The sequence below is a fragment of the Bubalus bubalis genome, chromosome 20, assembly GCF_019923935.1.
Source record: "Bubalus bubalis isolate 160015118507 breed Murrah chromosome 20, NDDB_SH_1, whole genome shotgun sequence".
NCBI lineage: Eukaryota > Metazoa > Chordata > Mammalia > Artiodactyla > Bovidae > Bubalus > Bubalus bubalis.
In genome coordinates this window covers 14,059,350-14,079,634 of record NC_059176.1, presented here as the reverse complement: position 1 = coordinate 14,079,634, position 20,285 = coordinate 14,059,350, and the positions used below count along the sequence as shown (strand labels likewise).

General features: G+C 40.7%; 2 protein-coding genes across 6 annotated transcripts in view; one reads left to right on the top strand and one right to left on the bottom strand.

Moving 5' to 3' along the window:
• Positions 1 to 12,717, bottom strand: part of PPP4R3A (protein phosphatase 4 regulatory subunit 3A) — a 34,918-nt gene extending 22,201 nt beyond the window's left edge. The window contains exons 1-3 of one of the 3 annotated variants that reach the window (XM_006076169.3): positions 11,833 to 11,952; positions 9,906 to 9,980; positions 1,972 to 2,027 (exon numbers count right to left, since the gene is read on the bottom strand). Coding sequence is in view for 2 of the 3 variants with exons in the window: in XM_006076167.3 (XP_006076229.1) it covers positions 1,972 to 2,027; positions 11,833 to 11,974 (198 nt within the window). In the remaining variant the exon portion in view is untranslated. Of the gene's footprint in view, positions 1 to 1,971; positions 2,028 to 9,905; positions 9,981 to 11,832 lie in introns of all 3 variants that reach the window. The other 2 variants (XM_006076167.3, XM_006076168.3) reach the window with 2 other exon arrangements.
• Positions 12,718 to 12,774: 57 nt separating this feature from the next.
• The window catches only part of LOC112577633 (U3 small nucleolar RNA-associated protein 14 homolog A), a 45,080-nt gene continuing 37,569 nt past the window's right edge, over positions 12,775 to 20,285 (top strand). For all 3 annotated transcript variants that reach the window (XR_006547160.1, XR_006547159.1, XR_006547161.1), the window contains exon 1: positions 12,775 to 13,152. The gene's annotated coding sequence lies outside the window, so the exon portion shown is untranslated. The remainder of the gene's footprint in view (positions 13,153 to 20,285) is intronic.

Genomic DNA, 20,285 nt, shown 5'->3' with positions numbered 1-20,285 from the left:
TGAGCCAACAGGGAAGCCCTTTCAAACTTACTGACTATATAAAGAAAAATAATTCAAACTGATTAATAAGTAACTGAAAAAAGCCAAGCCAAGGTGAGTTGAGCATGTGATTGGAATGATTAAGATTCCCATATTGAAGAGGAAACCTAACTATATTTTAAGGTATCTTAAAGGATCTATTATTTCTTATACTTTTTACTACCTCAGCAAGGACACTTGATTGTACACAAACAGATCCCATGTTCAAAAATCTGTCTGCTAAACTTCATATAAATTCTATTCAATCACTTAACTATCAATCATAAGGCCAATAATTTCTTACTAAACTAAAGTGATGCCAGCCAGAAGTAAATAAATGATCCTCTGACGGGGTTGTGCAGCATTACTAACAGGATAAATCTACAAGTCTTACTCAGAATTTTTAAAAAAGAACTCAAAGAGCCCTTTTATTACCTTCAAGAACTTCTAGAGATCCCAGGCAAGCAATGTGCTCCACAGTGACTGAGCAGCTATTCAAACTCAAAATAATTTACATTACAGCGTAAATTAGTCAGCTGGGTGGCCTCCCTGAGCCTCAGTTTGTCTTTAAATAAATGAGACAATACATACTGTTTTGAAAACTGGTAATAACATAAGATTCACTGGAAGAAGTCTAAAACCACTACCACATTAGTAATGAGTTTAATACAACTAGAAGAAACTGTTCTGCTACAGTGTATATTCAGAATCATCTGGAGGCGTGATCAGGGCACAGCTAGAAATATGCCCTTAATGACCCATTTGACAAATTTTTAATTTTGAAAATTTTTAGGAACTGCTCCTCTGTTTTCCTTAAAGAGCCTAATTTTCACCAAATCATCTTGCTTATCATCCAACAACCTATAGGTTAAAACATATGGATTTGTTCATTCATCCTCAAAACAGATTCAGTCTTTTCTTTTTCTAAGGATATGCTTTTTACTCTTTAGCTGACTGAAACCTCAAAATGTGAATTTAAGTACTGAACATCAAAATCAAATACTGTAGCCTCCAGCCATTCCAATAGAACCTTAAAATTTTCTTAAGAACAACAAATACAATAGTGTTAACAGACCATTAAACCATCAAGAAAATATTTCATATTGTACCAATGTTTGTTGGACAAATAAAACATCATTAAATAAATTTAGGAGTAAATATCAAATTTCCTATGTATTATCTGTGTGACCTCAAGCAAGTCACAACCTTTAAGCATCATCTAATGTGCAAAGTAAAACTAACTTCCCTCTAATAGTATTTTAATGGTCAATGAAAAAGCACTTTATAATTCATTTATATAAATGTGTTGGTAATATTTTTAAAGTTATTTTATATCTGCACCTTCAGAGCAATGACAAGACTGATAATAATTTCAGTGGCTTTGTAGAGAACTCAGTATTATCTATCTGTGTATATTCTGAATAAATACCAATTTTGGTGATAGTGCTTGTAGGCATTGAGAGATTTACTTTCAGTTATCTCTTGCATCAGAAGGGTACAAGAAAGTTTACTCAAACTGAAAGTTCTTTAAAAACTGTTACATCATTATAAGGTCCTGCTCAGGCTATGTAAGAAATCAGATTCATATTTATACTAAGTTGCTATATAGAGATACGAATGTTCCTCCTGCACTACTAGCATTCACAACAGCAAAGAAAGGAGCTGATTATTCCACCAGCGGTCACTTTTTAAATTCTCTTTAGAAGAGAAAACTGGGTTATTTTAGATGTAACTTGTGAGAAATAAGGCTCAGCTGGTCAAATATCTGGAACTGTATTTTGGAATTAGATAGGCAAAACATGTAATCTGCTCCAATTTTTCACTGTAAGGAATCAGATGGTAAATTTTCATTTAATCACCAAACCGAGAGAATAATATTCAAGATAAAGCACAATATCAAAAAAAAAAAAAAAAAAAAAAAAAAAAAAGGGCACAACATCTTCAAAATTTTACCTGTTGTTTCTGGTATGCAGTATTTGGATTTATTTTGGATTCTAAAAGTAGAGAACCTAGGAAAGAGGGGAGAAAAAACACACATTCCATTATGTAACTGCAAAGCAGCAACACTGTATTATTCCCTTACATACACACATTTCCTTTTTGAAGGTCTGATGCGCATACAACTTCAGTACAGGAACTATTACTTTAAAACAATACGAATTTAAATATAATAGCCTATAACCCAAGAAATGCTGACGTCATACGTGCTTACTTTTAACAAGACAAGACACAATCAACTGAAGAATGAGTACTGGATGGTAACAGAGATCTAACAAACTCCCGAGCAGCAAAAGAAGTGAAATAGCACAATGTGAAGCCAGATGATCTGGGATTAAATCTCTGATATTCACCAGTATTGAGAGAAATGCAAGTAAAACATGCAAATTAGCATTAATAAAATCTGGCTAAAATAAGAATTTACTGATAAAAGTTTGAAAACATCAGGGGTGATTCATTACACAAGTACATCCCCAAATTGTGATTCACCTTCAGAAAATCTTATATTTTTGTTTAATACAGGAATTACCAAACTTCTCCATCTTCAAACTATCAATTTACTTCTCAGAACAAGCGAATTTGCACATATCTGTTTTTCCCCTGGCAGTATCACAGTATCATCAGACTCAGGGTATTAGACCAAGTGTTCAATTATATAAATATATACATACACACACACTTTATCATGTTCCTTTCCATCATGATTTAATCATAGGGTGAATATAGTTCCCTGTGCTATACTGTAGGACCTTGCTGTTCACTTATTTTATATGAAATAGTTAGCATCTGCTAACCCCCCACTCCTAGCCCATCCCTCTTCTCCACTGGCAACCACAAGTCTGTTCTATTAATCTGCTTCATAGAAAAGTTCATTTGTGTCATATTTCAGATTCCATATATGAGTGATATCATATGGTGTTTGTCTTTCTGTTGGACTTACCTTCATTTCCCTTCTACGAACAAGTTGTTTCCATGTCTTGGCTATTGTAGATAGTGCTACAATGAACACTAGGGTGCATATCCTTTCCAATTATAGTTTTCTCCAGTTACATGCCCAGGAGTGGGATTGCAGGATCATATGGCAACTCCATTTTTACCTTTTTTTGGGAAGAACCTCCATATTGCCTTCAGTAGTGGCTGCACCAATTTACATTTCCACCAACCTTGTAGGAGGATTCCCTTTTCTCCACACCCTCCCCAGCATTAATTGTTTGTAGATTTTTTGATGGCCATTCTGATTGGTGTAAGGTGGTATATCTCACCAGTGTTTGTTTGCATCTCTCTAATTAGCAATGTGAGCATCTTCTCTTGTGCCTGTTGGCCATCTGTATGTCTTCACAAAGAACAAATTTTAAGACTAGATTTATACCTCTCTGCCTGGAGAGGTATAAATTGTGTTTAAGGTGGAATCAACCAAGTCCAGTTTAAAGACAAGTTCTGGCCCAAAATACTTAAGAAGCATTTTCTCTGCAGCTGTCTCTCACCCAAGGCTTTCATCTCCTATTACATTTAACAATTGTTTTATCCATTCTAAATAGTGGCCAGACACTTGAGAAACAGGTGCGCTAACATTTCCAAATTGAACTAGCTTTGCTTTAAATTCATCTACTAATTGTGATACTGTCCTTTGTTAGTAATTTACTGACCCTTCACTGCCATGAACTCATAATGGTGCTAAATGGTACTGAATATATACAGTAAAATATCAGCATTTGCCAAGTTGTGGTGACTTAATTTGCAAACACCCAATTTAAAAATGCGCAATGGTTCTGAATAGGTACTTCTCCAAAGAAGATGGCAGTAACAAGAAAAGATGCTCAACATCATTATTCATTAGATAAATTAAATCAAAACCAAGAAAAGATAACCATTTCACATCACTTAGGAAGCCTATAATCAAAGACAGATAATGACAAGAGCTGGCAACCGTGTGGAGAAATTGGAACCTCAAACATTCTCTTGTGGGTATATAAAAAGGCATCTACTTAAGTTTGGCAGTTCCTCAAAATGTTAAGAGTTACCAGCAATTCCACTCCTAGGTATATACAAGAGAAATGAAAACATGCCCACACAAGTACGTGTATATACATTCATAGGAGCATTATTCATAATAGCAAAAAAATTGAAACAATCCAAAGGTCCAAATACTGATGAATGGATAAAGTGAACTACTATTCAGCTATACAAAGGTATCAAGTTCTGATCCATGCTATAACGGATGAACCTTGAAAACATAAGTTAAAGAAGCCAGTCACAAAGGACCACATATTTTAGGACTGTGTTTATATGAATTGTCCAGAATATGCAAATTTAGTGGATATGCAGATTAGTGGCTGCTTAGGACTGGGAGGAAGGGGGAACAAATGGGTGCTAATGGGTACATGATTTCTTTTAGAGGACAAAACATTCTCTTACTGTGGTGATAGGTGCATAACCCTGTGACTATACCAGAACATACTGAATTATACACTTTAAATGAGTCAATTAGCTGGCATGTGAATTCTGTTACCAAAAAAACCCCTAAAGAGTAAATATTCATATTATGGAATACCATATAGCATTGTTAATGAACCAAAATATGTAAATGCAATAATGTATATGAATCTTACAAACAAGCCTCAGACAAATGTATATCCCATAAGTCCATTTACATAAAGTTAAAGAAGTACCAAATATTAATCTATGGTGTTAGAAGTTAGGTGGGGAGGCGGGAGACAGTGACTGGAGAGAGACATGAGTCAGGCTTCCAGAGTGCTGGTTACGGAGTTTGTCTTTAAGAGAAGGGGTAAACAGCATGCGGCACACGGGCTGCGCTTCAAGTTGTGATTTCAAGAAGCACATGCCTGACTTGGCAGCTGCTAAAACAAAGCACCCAGCATTGGTAAAACCGTTATTTTTTAAGAACCAGTTTCCATCCCCAGCCCCTTTTCATTTGTTTCAAAACTCTCAGTAATGTTACAGAAAGGAAAAACTAGAAAGGAAAGGACTAGAAAGAAAAAACCAATTACAAATTATCTGAAGTTTGAAGTGTTCCCTCCCAAAGTGCTGGCTAAAACAAGGATAAGCACATACCAGAAGCTTCAGGTGTTACTAAGTTTTTCTTTCTCCTGGAGCATTCAAGATTCAGGGGAAGTATCTCTCCTAAAACCCATTTCAGCCATATCCCATGGTTTAGTCTAAGATACAACTTTAGGTAGTCCAGCTCTGGTCCTCAAGTACCACGCTCCCTAAGATGTCAGTACGTTGTAGAGGCTGGACCATGGAAAGCAATCTTTTAATTGGGAGGCTAAGTAAGACAATAATGGAAAGACATCATGCTGACGTATGGCAGAAACCAACACAATATTGTAAAGTGATTATCCTTCAATTTAAAAAGATCCCATGAAGACATATTTCTAGTTTTATTCCTAGCCCATCTATTAGGTTCCCCACTCCCATCTCTCAGTTCCTATTGGATCAAGTTATAAGCACTTATCCAATCAACCAAAGAAGAACCAGTTGAGACACGTGCTTTTGATAATGGATAGATCCAGCATATGTATCTTAATAACTGAATCACATACGCAAAACAGCCCCCCATCCGAATTTGAGAAACATATTCATCCTCTCCAATCTTCCTTTATCCTCCAAGGGGAATTTCATTCTCACCACCCCCCTATGATACCATCTCCCCACACATCTGAAAACCTCACATATTTGAGAAAGATACTCTTACAGAGAGAAAGACAAGCCTAGAGAGCAAACCCCAATATCAAGACTTGAAAAAGGCCTTCCCACTTGAATGACTCAGAAGGAAATATGGAAATGCAAAAACAAGAGAGATGGATGAAGCTAAGGGGAATGCATCAATTAAACTTGTCATTGTAGAATCTATCACAGCAAAATCAACTACTCTCAGGTGAACTAAAGAATACTCCTGCACAGCAAACGCTTGCCAGTCCATCCCAAAGTTCCGATGCACCCGCAAGTCGATATTTATGCATATATATACTTCAAAAGGAGAAGGCAATGGCACCCCACTCCAGTATTCTTGCTTGGAAAATCCCATGGACGGAGGAGCCTGGTAGGCTGCAATCCATGGGGTCGCAATCCAAGAGTCGGACACGACTGAGCGACTTCACTTTCACGCATTGGAGAAGGAAATGGAAGCCCACTCCAGTGTTCTTGCCTGGAGAATCCCAGGGACGGGGGAGCCTGATGGGCTGCCGTCTATGGAGTCGGACAAGACTGAAGTGACTTAGCATAGCATACTTCAAAAAATAAGAGGGTCCTTAACTCTCATTTACTATTACCAAAACTGAGTATCAGCACAACCCCTTTGGAGGGTCATTTATCTTTATGAAGCTTTTAAACACATATTACTCTTTAGTCCAACAATCCTTCTAGGAAATTATCCTACATCCTCATACAAGTGCCAAGCATATGAATAAAGATGTCATTAGCAGTGTTTGTAAAGGTTAAAGAAAACTAGAAACAATGTTTGTGCCAGCTATACTCAGAGTGTGGGGATCTCAAAAGGCCTAGAAAATCAAAACTATTTTTATAATATTACTAAGAGATTAGTTGCCCTTTTCATTCTTTTTCTCTCAGTGTGTTTACACTGATACTGTAACAGGTTGAATGCAGAAGTACCAAAGAATCCTTTAAAAAAAAATTTAACTGGACATTAAAGAGATATGTAAAAATGTAAAAGAAAAGATTTTTGAAGTCTAAGCTTTAACGTGGTAAATACTGATATTTTTTGTTTAAACATAAATAAAGCTTTTAGAGGTCCTCAGTTTTAGTACATTAAAGGTATCCTAAGGGAAAAAATTTGAGAAATGCTACTGTGTCAATAATGCTATACTCTGTGAATACTATGCTGATTTTAGATGTTTGAAAAAGTGAAAGTGTTAGTCAATTTGTATATCCTGACACAAACAGATGCCCCAAATGTACTGATAAAAAGAAGATCTATACACTCAGGAAATAGGAAGACAATGGTAAAGAAGGGGAAATGCCCACTCATAACATAACCAAGACAATCACAGGTAAAGCTGTCATGGACTGACAGCAAGAAAAAGTGACCATAAAACAGTACAACTATGAGTATAAATATTTAAGTCATTAAAAATGTTCCCTCTCTACTTCATATCTTGGGTCTCATAAAATAAAATGTGATAACTTCCCTAGTATCCTGTTGCAAACTCCCAACACAACCCTATCAAAACGAAACAAACACCTTCAGGGATAGGGGAGAGCAGTTAGTACATGCAAAAGAAATGAAACGAGAGAACGTAAAACTAGTGCCTGTAGTATGGATCCAGCTCAGGACTGCTTGTTTAATTCCCAGTTCTAATAAACATATTCATACAATATGTGCGTGCTCAGTCACCAGGCTACTCTGTCCATGGAATTTTCCCCACAGGAATACTGGAGTAGGTTGCTATTTCCTACTCCAGGGGACCAGCCCTACCCAGGGATTGAACCTGCATCTCCTATGTATCCTGCATTACAGACAGGATTCTTTAACCACTGGGGAATAATTCATGCAAACCTTTTAAAACAGAAAGATTTTATATTAAAAAATATATATATAGGTTTTTGGCTGGGTACAGGAAAAAAAGACCCCAAAACTATCCAATCAAAGAATCAATGCACCAAGACTTAAAAGTTAGAAAAAATAATAAAGCAAAAGCAACCACAGGGTTGCTTTTGAGTATTAACTGAATATATAGTGCCTGACCCAGAACCTAACACATAACCAGCACTCAATACTCTCTTTTTTAATAGCATGATCAGAATATCATTTCCCTGGCATGACTTTATTTCTGAATAGTAGAAAAATTAGTATTGATAACAATGATCTAGAAACACATTATAAACAAAAGACTAAGCATCACAGGCTCATTGTACTATTTAAAAAAAACCTTCTAGTATACAATATTTAGTGAGCATTTCATAATAATTGTTGAGACTTTTAAATCTTCTGTTATACTGTTTAATTTAGCTGGAAAATTCACTTGTTCAAAAGGTATCAAAAGGAATTAATATAAGACCAAAAATCTCACCTGGATAGGAGATTAGTGTAATGCTTTAAACCTATAGTAGATTTGTGTTCCAGGTCCCTCCCACTCAATTTTGTGGACTACAAAGGCACTTAAAAACGAAAATGAAAGCTCAGGAAAAACACTCTGTAGTGTTACATTAAGAGGTCTCACACGTCTGTCAGCCTTCAAAACTCTCCACCCCAGTTATACACAACGTAGCCGATGCCCTGAACTCAAAAGTTATCACATGCAACAGATGATAACTAAAGGCTTGACTATCCTAAGCCTATTAATTTTCCATAATGCAGGAGTACACAAGAGAAAAAGACAGTGCATTTAAATCATGTTTTCTGGTTTCTTCGTGGTAGCTAAATTTTGAAATGCTTATTGTTGCAAGATCATATACTACCTTATTGATTTATAAGAATAACATAGAAAATGCTGATTCTCTGTTCATTTCTCACCACAGCAGCCAAAACAAAACAGACTTTCCTACCCAAAGTGTTGACCTCTTCTCCTATTTATAGTGTATATAAATAGAAGAGGCAGGTCTACTATAACCAAGTTTTATCAAGAGGTAGAAGCAGAAGATTCCAGTTTTCACCATTAGCTAGCAGTGCTACCCTGAACAAAACATTTCCTTATGTCCCATTTCTTCAGGCCTCAAGTAACAGTGAAAATTAAATCTTTTAAACTCTGAATAAACAAGTCAGAATTACAACTATTAATGTAAATTAATTAAAACTATTAAATATTAATAAAAATTTATTGATTTTATTAATAAATATTAATTAAACTATCGTAAATAATCATTAAAACTATTGGATGTAAAAAAACATAAAACTTAAAGTAAAAAACATAAGAACACTATTCTTGATGATTGGCAAGTAATCCAGAATAAAGAGTACTGATGTGATTTTATGTTCAAATACATCCTTCAGTACGTGAAGAAATTCCAATTTCTTTATCAATTCTAAAATTGGTAGGAGGTGGTAAAAATCATAATGGAAAAAAAGAATGATTTGAACATAAAATGAGAGAGTAAGCAACAAGCTAATAGGTACAGCATGAACTGGAAGAAAATACACTAAATAATCTTTACTGAAGATGGAAACTTACAAGTACATGGCTATGATAAAGCCTGAGAAATTAGGTAATCTTTGTTTTTAAAAAAAGATACATTTCAACAACCTATTTTGCTAGTAGGAACCTACTGAACTGCAAATCAGAAAATGGGCTCAGTAGCTAGTGGGACATCTCTCCTCCAAGGCAAAGTGAGCTACAGAATTGTCAAGCCAACTCAGCTTCCAGAATGCAATCCAGACATGGAAAAACTGCCTTCTTGATCTTCAGGTAAGTCTATAACCTCCTCTAACAAGATAAATGACTCATATGGAAAACCAGAAATAACTTTCCATAAAAAGAAAATTCTGAATTATCCCGTATGGCAAATGAGGGAAACACACAACAATGGATAACCCAAGCTAGCAGCCAATGCGAAAATTCCCACATGTGGCTTGGACACAAACTACAACTTTAAATATCGTCAGGCTAAACATTTGTCTTCATTTCCTTTGAAATAAAACTTGGGTCTAAGTATAAAGCAGCAAATGCAAGTAGACAATAATATGGGTGTTTCAAACACACTGTAAACAGTTAATGATGTTAATTAAATAATTGATAATACGAGTTTCAAGTCATAGTCTAGAAATCTCATTCAATCTGATACCACTCCCCGACCTCAGTTTGAACACTCATCTTCCTTGCTTTTTAATTAACCTAGCTATGTGATCTTTGGTTCTTTAGGTTCTCTAGGCCTCAGTTTCCCAATCTGTATATATGGCTAAAAATAGTACCTACATCAGAAAACACCAGAAGATACAGTGGCACACAGCAGACAGTAAATTTTGACTATTATTCCTATTTGGAGTTTTCCTGTTAGAAAAAAGAATAATCAAAAGTAAAAATTATTTATAAAGTATTCACAAATATCTTGGAATTTTCTAAGCCTACTCTTGGATTTAGTTTCCTAATAACTTATATATTGAACAAGGGCACAGTCAATTTTTTTAGCTCTTGCCCTAACAGATAAAAATGGGGGGAAAAAAAAGATTCTTATTGTGTTAAAAGAATATGATTCCCTATGATAATATGACAATGGGACTTAATGCTTTAAAGTACTTTAAACAAAGGACTTTGTATGAGTACAATTAAACACAGGATGTGAAGTTACCTCTTATTTTAAATTATTATGAGATTTCAAAGAATTCATCTCGAATCTACACATGCTTTCATCTTAAGTTAACCAAACCCATAAAGCTTATACTTTCCAACTCATCACATAAAAAGTTTTCCAAACAAACAAAAACATAGAACATAGAGTAGCTGGTTATTATATGATAATCATATACCAAAGTAAACTAATACTTCACATTCAAACTTGTATTTTAAGAGGCAAGTAACATAGGCCTCAGAAAAATATACCCAATGAATTCAAAACCCTTTAAACGTCTCCAAGAAAAAATAGTTTTTCTCCGCTTTTATTTTGGGGGAGCCTTATAAAGTAACCTGTGGGTAACATACTCCAAGTTACCATTTTTCTTTCAATTCAAATTGAAAAGCAATGTCCCTGCAGTCGTCAATTACAGAATGGTGAGTCTTATCTGTTCCATGGAACTGGAGTTCTGGCTAGGAAGTCCAATTAAAATTCCTTAAAATGAGTTTGTAGTAATTCATTTACAGAACAACTACAATCATAAACTGAGATAGTTAGCTACCATAAAACTATGGGATATTGTTACAAAACAGGTTTTCAAATTGAGAGGAACAATTTTGAAAAAAGTTTTACCCCATGTGAACTTTTTCTTTAAGGGAAACTCACGGTATGCCACCGGGGGAAGTGGCAATCCCTGAAGTGTTGAGTCTTTAAAAATGTGAAAAGCTTATCTTCAAACAACTTGGTCTTTGAACCTTGAGGGCTGTTTCAAAATCTGTGAAGCTTACACACCACTGGGGCAGAATCGAAAGGCTCTAGAGATACTTGCCAACTTCTCCCCACCTGTTAACTAAACCCAACTATGAATACAAATTTTAGCAATTAAAAAGCTCCGATAAAATGACTCCACACTTGAGAAACGTTTACACAGTGAAACTACACACAAAACCTTCATTTCTAATGAAAAAGACAACTAGCACTGGGGAAACACCCATCTATCTTCTTAAGCAAAGAAATATTTTCTCTGCCTAGTGCAGAGTTGCCAGATCCATGAACCAGCGCTGCCAACCTGCAACAGGGTCGGAAAGATGCAGCAGTAATGTGTTTGGGCGGGGGGCAAGGGGAGTACAACAAAATATTCATTCCTGTTCCAAAAAGCGAAACTGTTAAGAACTTTCTTAGCTCCGAGAAAAGTTTCATGCCTGCTCTACAGATGGATGAACTAAGGCAGGAGATCGGTTTAATCAGTACCTTTCTCAAGGTCACTCTGGTGCACAGAAACGGCCCGCTCCGGGCTCCCGCGCCCACGTCCCCGATCTCGCCACACTCCCAGGCGGCTCCGCTCAAACGCGCCCGGTCCGCTCCCGCCCGCAAGTGCGCCCGGGCGCTCAGACACCTAAACACTCTCCGGGCAGTTCCCGGAGGACAGGGGTGCCGGGGCCCGCCCTGCCCCGAGAAGGCGGCAGCTGCAGCCCAGCCGCCCCCTTTTCGTCCTCCCGGGGAGCGGCCCAGGGGTTCCAAAGAACCGGGGAGGTGGCCCAGGGACGCCGGGGAGACAAGGGATTCACTCACCGTCACTCTCGGCCCTGACAAGCAGAGACATGCCCTTCAGGCGCTCCACGTAGCCGGACGACACATGTCCGGTGCCCCGGTCGTCCCACTGCCGGTCCTCGTTGAGGGTGTAAACCTTCACCCGACGCCGGGTGTCGGTCATCTTGCCGCCTGGGGTCCGGGCCCCGCCGGAGTCGCCCGGGAAGGGGGTCCGGGGAAGGCGGGAGCACGCCCGCGAGCCGAGGGCCCCTCGGCCTCACTGCAGCTGCTGGCCGCCCCGGAGCCGCGCTGCCGCACGCATGGCCCGCCGCGGGGCCGAGTTCTGGTCCCCGCCTTTCCTCGCCTCTGGCTCCTCGGCGCTATTGTCCAGGCCCGGGGAGCCCTGCCGCCCCAATCGGGGCGCGCAGCGCTTCGCAGCTTCCCGCCTCGCCGCGCTAGGAACTCGGGGCGCCGGTCACTGCCCTGCTCCCGCCTCCGCCATGATCTCAGCAAAGCCGCTTCCCGCGCCGCCGCCGCCTCCTCAAGCCGCCGCCGCCATGTTTTCCTTCCTTATACCTGGCCCTGCCACCGCAGCCGGAGGTTGTGCTCCTCTCGTCTGCTTCAAATGTCCGAAGCTGACGGGCGCCAGGTCCCGCTGCAACTGCTACCACTGCGCGGAAGACTCCGAGAGCTCCCAAGCGCACGAGCGCTTCTGGATACTGAGAGTCCCTATCCCTCCGCCGCCGCCACCGCCTCTTCCGTCTTCCTCACCGAGCCAAAGCCGCCGCCATCTTGGTTCGCCCCTCAATAGTGGCGCGCGGGGCCACCCAGGCAGCGGCTGCAGGGGCGGCCCGTTGGCCCCACCATTTAAAGAGGCAGGAACGAAGTTGTGAGTCTCGCGGCGGCGGAGGCCTCGGATGGAGGTGGGAGGCGGGCTCCGGGTTGCCGAGGTGGCGGGAGCGCAGGGAGCAGAGGAGGCGGAACGCTGGTCGCGCCGGTGACGAGCCGGGTCTCCCTCGCGCTCCTCGCACGCACCGTCGTGCGAGCGCAGGGCGGGTGTGCGTCCGTCGCGCCCTGTGTTCGTCATCAGCCCCGCTTCGGATTCGAAAGGGCGTGGAGCCCGCCTCTGGCTGCTGCGGGTTGCGAGGCTTTTTGCCCGCGGGGTGCCCTGGGTCTGGGGTTCTGGAGCCCGCAGTTGTCTTCACAGGTGGCTCGCAGTCCAGAAGCCGATCCCGGTGGGCATCAGGCGGCTTAGGCCTGGGGTCCTCCCGCGCCCGCCCGCCTCCGCGAGGCGTCCGAGCCGCCTTGTCCCATCCTGTTCGAGCCGCCTTTGGGGCTGGACTGGGCACCCGGCGCGCAGAGGTCGGTGGCGGCGGAGGCTTCTGGCCTCGGTCCCTTTTCCTTTGGGAAGAAATAGAAAAGTTCTTAGGCCGGGAGGTCAGCCGCCGGTCCTGGGCATTGCTGTGGGGCAAGCACTGCGGTGCGAATCTGGGGCCCTGGGGCAGTTTCCAAGCTTGAAATCACAGGTCTGGACCCTCCACTTACAATAACTGCTACCTCTGTTCCTCTGTCCTTTGTCAGAATTGTTGTTTTCTAGCTGTTCATGTTGCGAAAAGAACTTAAGGGTTTTACAGAGACAAATGGGATACTGTATAATCATATTGAGTAATTTTCAACGTTCAATGTTAAGCACTGTTAATCTTCATGGAAGAATGACGTTGTCATTCCTATCATACAAACAATAGCCACCATTTTACAGGGCTTTTTACTATTTGCCGGGCCGTCTAGGTCATTGCTGGCCACCGGGGGAAAAGTGTGAGTTTCATATGTAGCTTTACGGTAGCCACTTCTTTAAAAGTATGAAGCAACTGCTGAAGCATGTGTTTTTAATGTGTTACGAAAAAAATGCCTGCCATGCCAGTTCTGCAAGATTCCAAGCATTAGCCACTGCAGTGGCCCCAAGACAGTGCACCCTCAGGGGAATTCAGGGTGGGGGGAAAAACGGCAAGTATTCTGTGCTTTGGATTCACTGGCCCCAAGATAAATAAGATATACATATCTATGGGAAAATTTCTATGACCACCAGATTCTAACATATTCCCCAAAGTAGAAAACCGCTAAAATCATTAACTCAAGATGTCTGTTATTTGTGATTTACAGTAATCTTTTTATGCTTTACTAGGAATGTTTTTCCTAGCAAAAAGTTTGTATATATTCCTGGCTCCTCCCGTATTACTTTGGAGCAGTACCTTAGCGCTAAGAGCCTATCGCAAGGGCTATAGCCATCAGTAAGGTCTCTGAATAGAACTTAACTCACAACTTTTATACGGTGTCTTTTTCAGTTGACTGTTGAATGCAAAATATTCAGTATAAAATTAATGAGATATTTTGAATGATTATTTTCATGCTAAGTTCAAAATGTGATATGTACTTTACCTTGAGTGTTAATTTCTATTTGGATGCTGAATTTTCATTGGAAATATATGATGTGGGTTTCAGTTCAGTTGCTTAGTTGTGTCCAGCTCTTTGAGGCCTCCTCCCTGTGGGTTTAGGTTTCACTAAATTTACAGCTGAAAAAGTAGATTCACAAACTAAAGTTACATCAAATATACTTTTTTCCAAAAATAAATCAAGTATCATTTTTTGAATTTAAAAATTAATTAAAATTCAGTTCAGTCATGTTGGACTCTGTGACTCCCATGGACTGCAGCATGCCAGGCCTCCCTGTCCATCATCAACTCCTAGAGCTTGCTCAAAACATGTCTATTGAGTCAGTGATGCCATCCAACCATCTCATCCTCTGTTGTCCCCTTCTCCTCCCGCCCTCAATCTTTCCCAGCATCAGGGTCTTTTCCAATGAATCAGTTAATTGCATCAGGTGGCCAAAGTATTGGAGTTTCAACTTCAGCATCAGTCCTTCCAAAGAGTATTCAGGACTGATTTCCTTTAGAATTAACTGGTTGGATCTCCTTGCAGTCCAAGGGATACTCAAGAGTCTTCTCCAACATCACAGTTCAAATTAATTAAAATTAAGTAAGATTTAAAATTTAGTTCCTCAGTCCCATTAGCCAAATTTACAGGGCTTAGTTCTGAAACCAAGCAGGACCCTATGGGGCTTCTGGGCACAGAAGACTCTGTGTTTTCTGTGCCTTGTTTTCAGGGAATAGATTCCAACCTCCATCACCTTCCCTGAGTCATAAAGGGCACATTGAAACAGTTGCTCATCAGAGAAGGGAGGGGATACAGAGACAGGGAAAAAAAAAAAAAAGCCAAGAAAGTATTAGTGCAGCCCTGGGGCAGGGTCGCCTCAGATCAGATCAGTCGCTCAGTCGTGTCCGACTCTGTGACCCCATGAATCACAGCACGCCAGGCCTCCCTGTCCTTCACCAACTCCCTGAGTTCACTCAGACTCACATCCATCGAGTCAGTGATGCCATCCAGCCATCTCATCCTCTGTCATCCCCTTCTCCTCCTGCCCCCAATCCCTCCCAGCATCAGAGTCTTTTCCAATGAGTCAACTCTTCACATGAGGTGGCCAAAGTACTGGAGTTTCAGCTTTAGCATCATTCCTTCCAAAGAAATCCCAGGGCTGATCTCCTTCAGAATGGACTGGTTGGATCGCCTTGCAGTCCAAGGGACTCTCAAGAGTCTTCTCCAACACCACAGTTCAAAAGCATCAGTTCTTTGGCACTCAGCCTTCTTCACGGTCCAACTCTCACATCCATACGTGACCACAGGAAAAACCATAGCCTTGACTAGACGGACCTTTGTTGGCAAAGTAATGTCTCTGCTTTTGAATATGCTATCTAGGTTGGTCATAACTTTCCTTCCAAGGAGTGTCTTTTAATTTCATGGCTGCAGTCACCATCTGTAGTGATTTTGGAGCCCAGAAAAATAAAGTCTGACACTGTTTCCACTGTTTCCCCATCTATGTCCCATGAAGTGGTGGGACTGGATGCCATGATCTTCATTTTCTGAAAGTTGAGCTTTAAGCCAACTTTTTCACTCTCCACTTTCACTTTCATCAAGAGGCTTTTGAGTTCCTCCTCACTTTCTGCCATAAGGGTGGTGTCATCTGCATATCTGAGGTTATTGATATTTCTCCCAGCAATCTTGATTCCAGCTTGTGTTTCTTCCAGTCCAGCGTTTCTCATGATGTACTCTGCCTAGAAGTTAAATAAACAGGGTGACAATATACAGCCTTGGCGTACTCCTTTTCCTATGTGGAACCAGTCTGTTGTTCCATGTCCAGTTCTAACTGTTGCTTCCTGACCTGCATACAGATTTCTCAAGAGGCAGATCAGGTGGTCTGGGATTCCCATCTCTTTCAGAATTTTCCACAGTTTATTGTGATCCACACAGTCAAAGGCTTTGGCATAGTCAATAAAGCAGAAATAGATGTTTTTCTGGAACTCTCTTGCTTTTTCCATGATCCAGTGGATGTTGGCAATTTGATCTCTGGTTCCTCTGCCTTTTCTAAAAGCAGCTTGAACATCAGGAAGTTCACGGTTCACATATTGCTGAAGCCTGGCTTGGAGAATTTTGAGCATTACTTTACTAGCGTGTGAGATGAGTGCAATGGTGCGGTAGTTTGAGCATTCTTTGGCATTGCCTTTCTTTGGGATTGGAATGAAAACTGACCTTTTCCAGTCCTGTGGCCACTGCTGAGTTTTCCAAATTTGCTGGCATATTGAACAAAAATTTCTTTAAGCTCTTTCTGTAACTAAGTTCAGTTCAGTTCAATCGCTCAGTCCTGTCCGACTCTTTGCGACCCCATGGACTGCAGCACGCCAGGCCTTCCTGTCCATCACCAACTCCCAGAGTTTACCCAGACTCAAGTCCATTGAGTGGATGATGCCATCCAACCGTCTCAATCTCTGTTGTCCCCTTCTCCTGCCCTCAATCTTTCCAAGCATCAGGGTCCTTTAAAATGAGTCAACTCTTCGCATCAGGTGGGCAAAGTATGGAGTTTCAGCTTCAACATCAACCATTCCAATGAACATTCAGCACTGATTTTCTTTAGGATGGACTGGTTTGATCTTGGAGTCCAAGGGACTCTAAAGAGTCTTCTCCAACACCACAGTTCAAAGGCATCAATTCTTTGGCGCTCAGCTTTATAGTCCAACTCTCACATCCATACATGACTACTGGAAAAACAGCCTTGATAGATGGACCTTTGTTGACAAAGTAATGTCTCTGCATTTAATGTGCTGTCTAGGTTGGTCATAACTTTTCTTCTGAGGAGTAAGCGTCTTTTAATTTCATGGCTGCAATCACCATCTGCAGTGATTTTGGAGCCCAAAAAAGTAAAGTCCGCCATTGTTTCTCCATCTATTTGCCATGAAGTGACGGGACCAGATGCCATGATCTTAGTTTTCTGAATGTTGAGTTTTAAGCCAACTTTTTCACTCTCCTCCTTCACTTTCATCAAGAGGCTTTTTAGTTCTTCACTTTCTGCCATAAGGGTGGTGTCATCTGCATATCTGAGGATATTGATATTTCTCCCGGCAGTCTTGATTCCAGCTTATGCTTCTTCCAGCCCAGTGTTTCTCATGATGTACTCTGCATAGAAGTTAAATAAGCAGGGTGACAATATACAGCCTTGATGTACTCCTTTTCCTATTTGGAACCAGTCTGTTGTTCCATGTCCAGTTCTAACTGTTGCTTCTTGACCAGCATACAGATTTCTCAAGAGGCAGGTCAGGTGGTCTGGTATTCCCAGCTCTTTCAAATTTTCCTCAGTTTATTGCAATCCACACAAAGGCTTTGGCATAGTCAATAAAGCAGAAATAGATGTTTTTCTGGAACTCTCTTGCTTTTTCCATGATCCAGCGGATGTTGGCAATTTGATCTCTGGTTCCTCTGCTTTTTCTAAAACCAGTTTGAACATCTGTAAGTTCACGGTTCACATATTGCTGAAGCCTGTCTTGGAGAATTTTGAGCATTACTTTGCTAGCTTGTGAGATGAGTGCAATTGTGCAGTAGTTTGAGCATTGCCTTTCTTAGGGATTGGAATGAAAACTGACCTTTTCCAGTCCTGTGGCCACTGCTGAGTTCTCCAAATTTGCTGACATATTGAGTGCAGCACTCTGACAGCATCATCTTTTAGAATTTGCATTAGCTCAACTGGAATTCCATTACCTCCACTAGCTTTGTTCGTAGTGATGCTTTCTAAGGCCCACTTGACTTCACATTCCAGGATGTCTGGCTCTAGGTCAGTGATCACACCATGATCATCTGGGTCGTGAAGACCTTTTTTGTACAGTTCTTCTGTGTATTCTTGCCACCTCTTCTTAATATCTTCTGCTTCTGTTAAGTCCATACCATTTCTGTCTTTTATTGAGCCCATCTTTGCATGAAATATTCCCTTGGTATCTCTAATTTTCTTGAAGAGATCTCTAGTCTTTCCCATTCTGTTGTTTTCCTCTATTTCTTTGCATTGATTGCTGAGGAAGGCTTTCTTATCTCCTTGCTATTCTTTGGAACTCTGCATTCAAAAGGGAATATTTTTCCTTTTCTCCTTTGCTTTTCACTTCTCTTCTTTTCACAGCTATTTGTAAGGCCTCCTCAGACAGCCATTTTGCTTTTTTGCATTTCTTTTTCTTGGGGATGGTCTTGCTCCTTGTCTCCTGTACAATGTCACGAACCTCTGTCCATAGTTCATCAGTCACTCTATCAGATCTAGTCCCTTAAATCTATTTCTCATTTCTACTGTATATCGTTAGGGATTTGATTTTACTGTATATCATTAAGGATTTGACCATACCTGAATGGTCTAGTGGTTTTCCCTACTTTCTTCAATTTCAGTCTGAAGTTGGCAATAAGGGTTCATCAGCTCCCGGTCTTGTTTTTGCTGACTGTATAGAGCTTCTCCATCTTTGGCTGCAAAGAATATAATCAATCTGATTTCGGTGTTGACCATCTGGTGATGTCCATGTGTAGAGTCTTCTCTTGTGTTGTTGGAAGAGGGTGTTTGCTATGACCACTGCGTTCTCTTGGCAGAACTCTATTAGCCTTTGTCCTGCTTCATTCTGTACTCCCAGACCAAATTTGCCTGTTACTCCAGGTGTTGCTTGATTTCCTACTTTTGCATTCCAGTCCCCTATAATGAAAAGGACACCTTTTTTTGGGTATTAATTCTAGAAGGTCTTGTAGATCTTCATAGAACCATTCAGCTTCTTCAGCATTACTGGTCGGGTCATAGACTTAGATTACTGAAATACTGAATGGTTTGCCTTGGAAACGAAGAGATCATTCTGTCGTCTGTAACTAACACATCCAACAAAAGGAAGATGTTGGATTCTTCACTCAGAGACCACCTGAGGCCAGATTAAAGGAGACCCTGCACACACCCTACCCTTATCAGCAACCCCACACTTTAACCATAAAACCTGGCTTAAAACTCAACATTCAAAAAAGTAAGATCATTGCATCTGGTCCCATCACTTCACAGCAAAAAAAGTGGAAGTGGTGACAGATTTTCTTAAGCTCCAAAATGACTGTGGATGGTGCCTGCAGCCGCGAAATTAAAAGATGCTTGCTCCTTGGAAGAAAAGCTATGACAAACCTAGACAGTGTATTAAAAAGTAGAGACATCATTTTGCCAACGAAGGTCCACACAGTCAATGCTATGGTTTTTCTGACTCACTGGACATGACTTTGAGCAAGCTCTGGGAGATGGTGAAGGATAGGGAAGCCTAGCTTATGTAGTCTATGGAGTCACAAGGAGTTGGATGCGACTGAACAACAATGGTTTTTCCAGTAACCATGTATGGATATGAGAGTTGGACCATAATGAAGCTGAGCACTGAAGAATGGATGCTTTCTAACTGTGGTGTTGGAGAAGACTCTTGAGAGTCCCTTTGGAGTGTAAGGAGATCAAACCAGTTAGTCCTAAAGGAAATCAGTTCCTGAATATTCATTGGAAGGACTAATGCTGAAGTGAACTTCAGTACTTTGGCCACCTGATTCAAAGAGCGGACTCATTAGAAAGACCCTGATGCTGGGGAAGATTGAGAGCAGGAGGAGAAGAGGGTGACAGAGGATGAGATGATTGGATGGCATCACTGCTCAATGGACATGAGTTTGAGCAAGCTCCGGGAGATGATGAAGGACAGGGAAGCCTGGTGTGCTGCAGTCCATGGGGTCTCAAAGAGTCAGCCACGACTGAGCGACTGAACAAAAATCTGTTAACTTTTTACCCTTTAATTTTTCTGTCAGCTCAGACCTTCCATCTGGGATCATTGTCTTTTTGCCTGAAAGATACCTTTTTATAGTGTCCTGTGGTGAGACTGTGCACTTGGCGAAACTCTCTTAGTTTTTGTCTGAAAATTATTTTTTTCCTTATCTCTTATAGATATTTTTGGTTGCTATAGAATTCTAGGTTGGTGGTTATTTTCTTTTAAATATATTAAAGATATTTTCAACTGTCTTCTTCCTTTTGTTGTTCTCAAGAAATCAGCCTATTTCTAATTGCTACTAATGTTTGCCTTTTT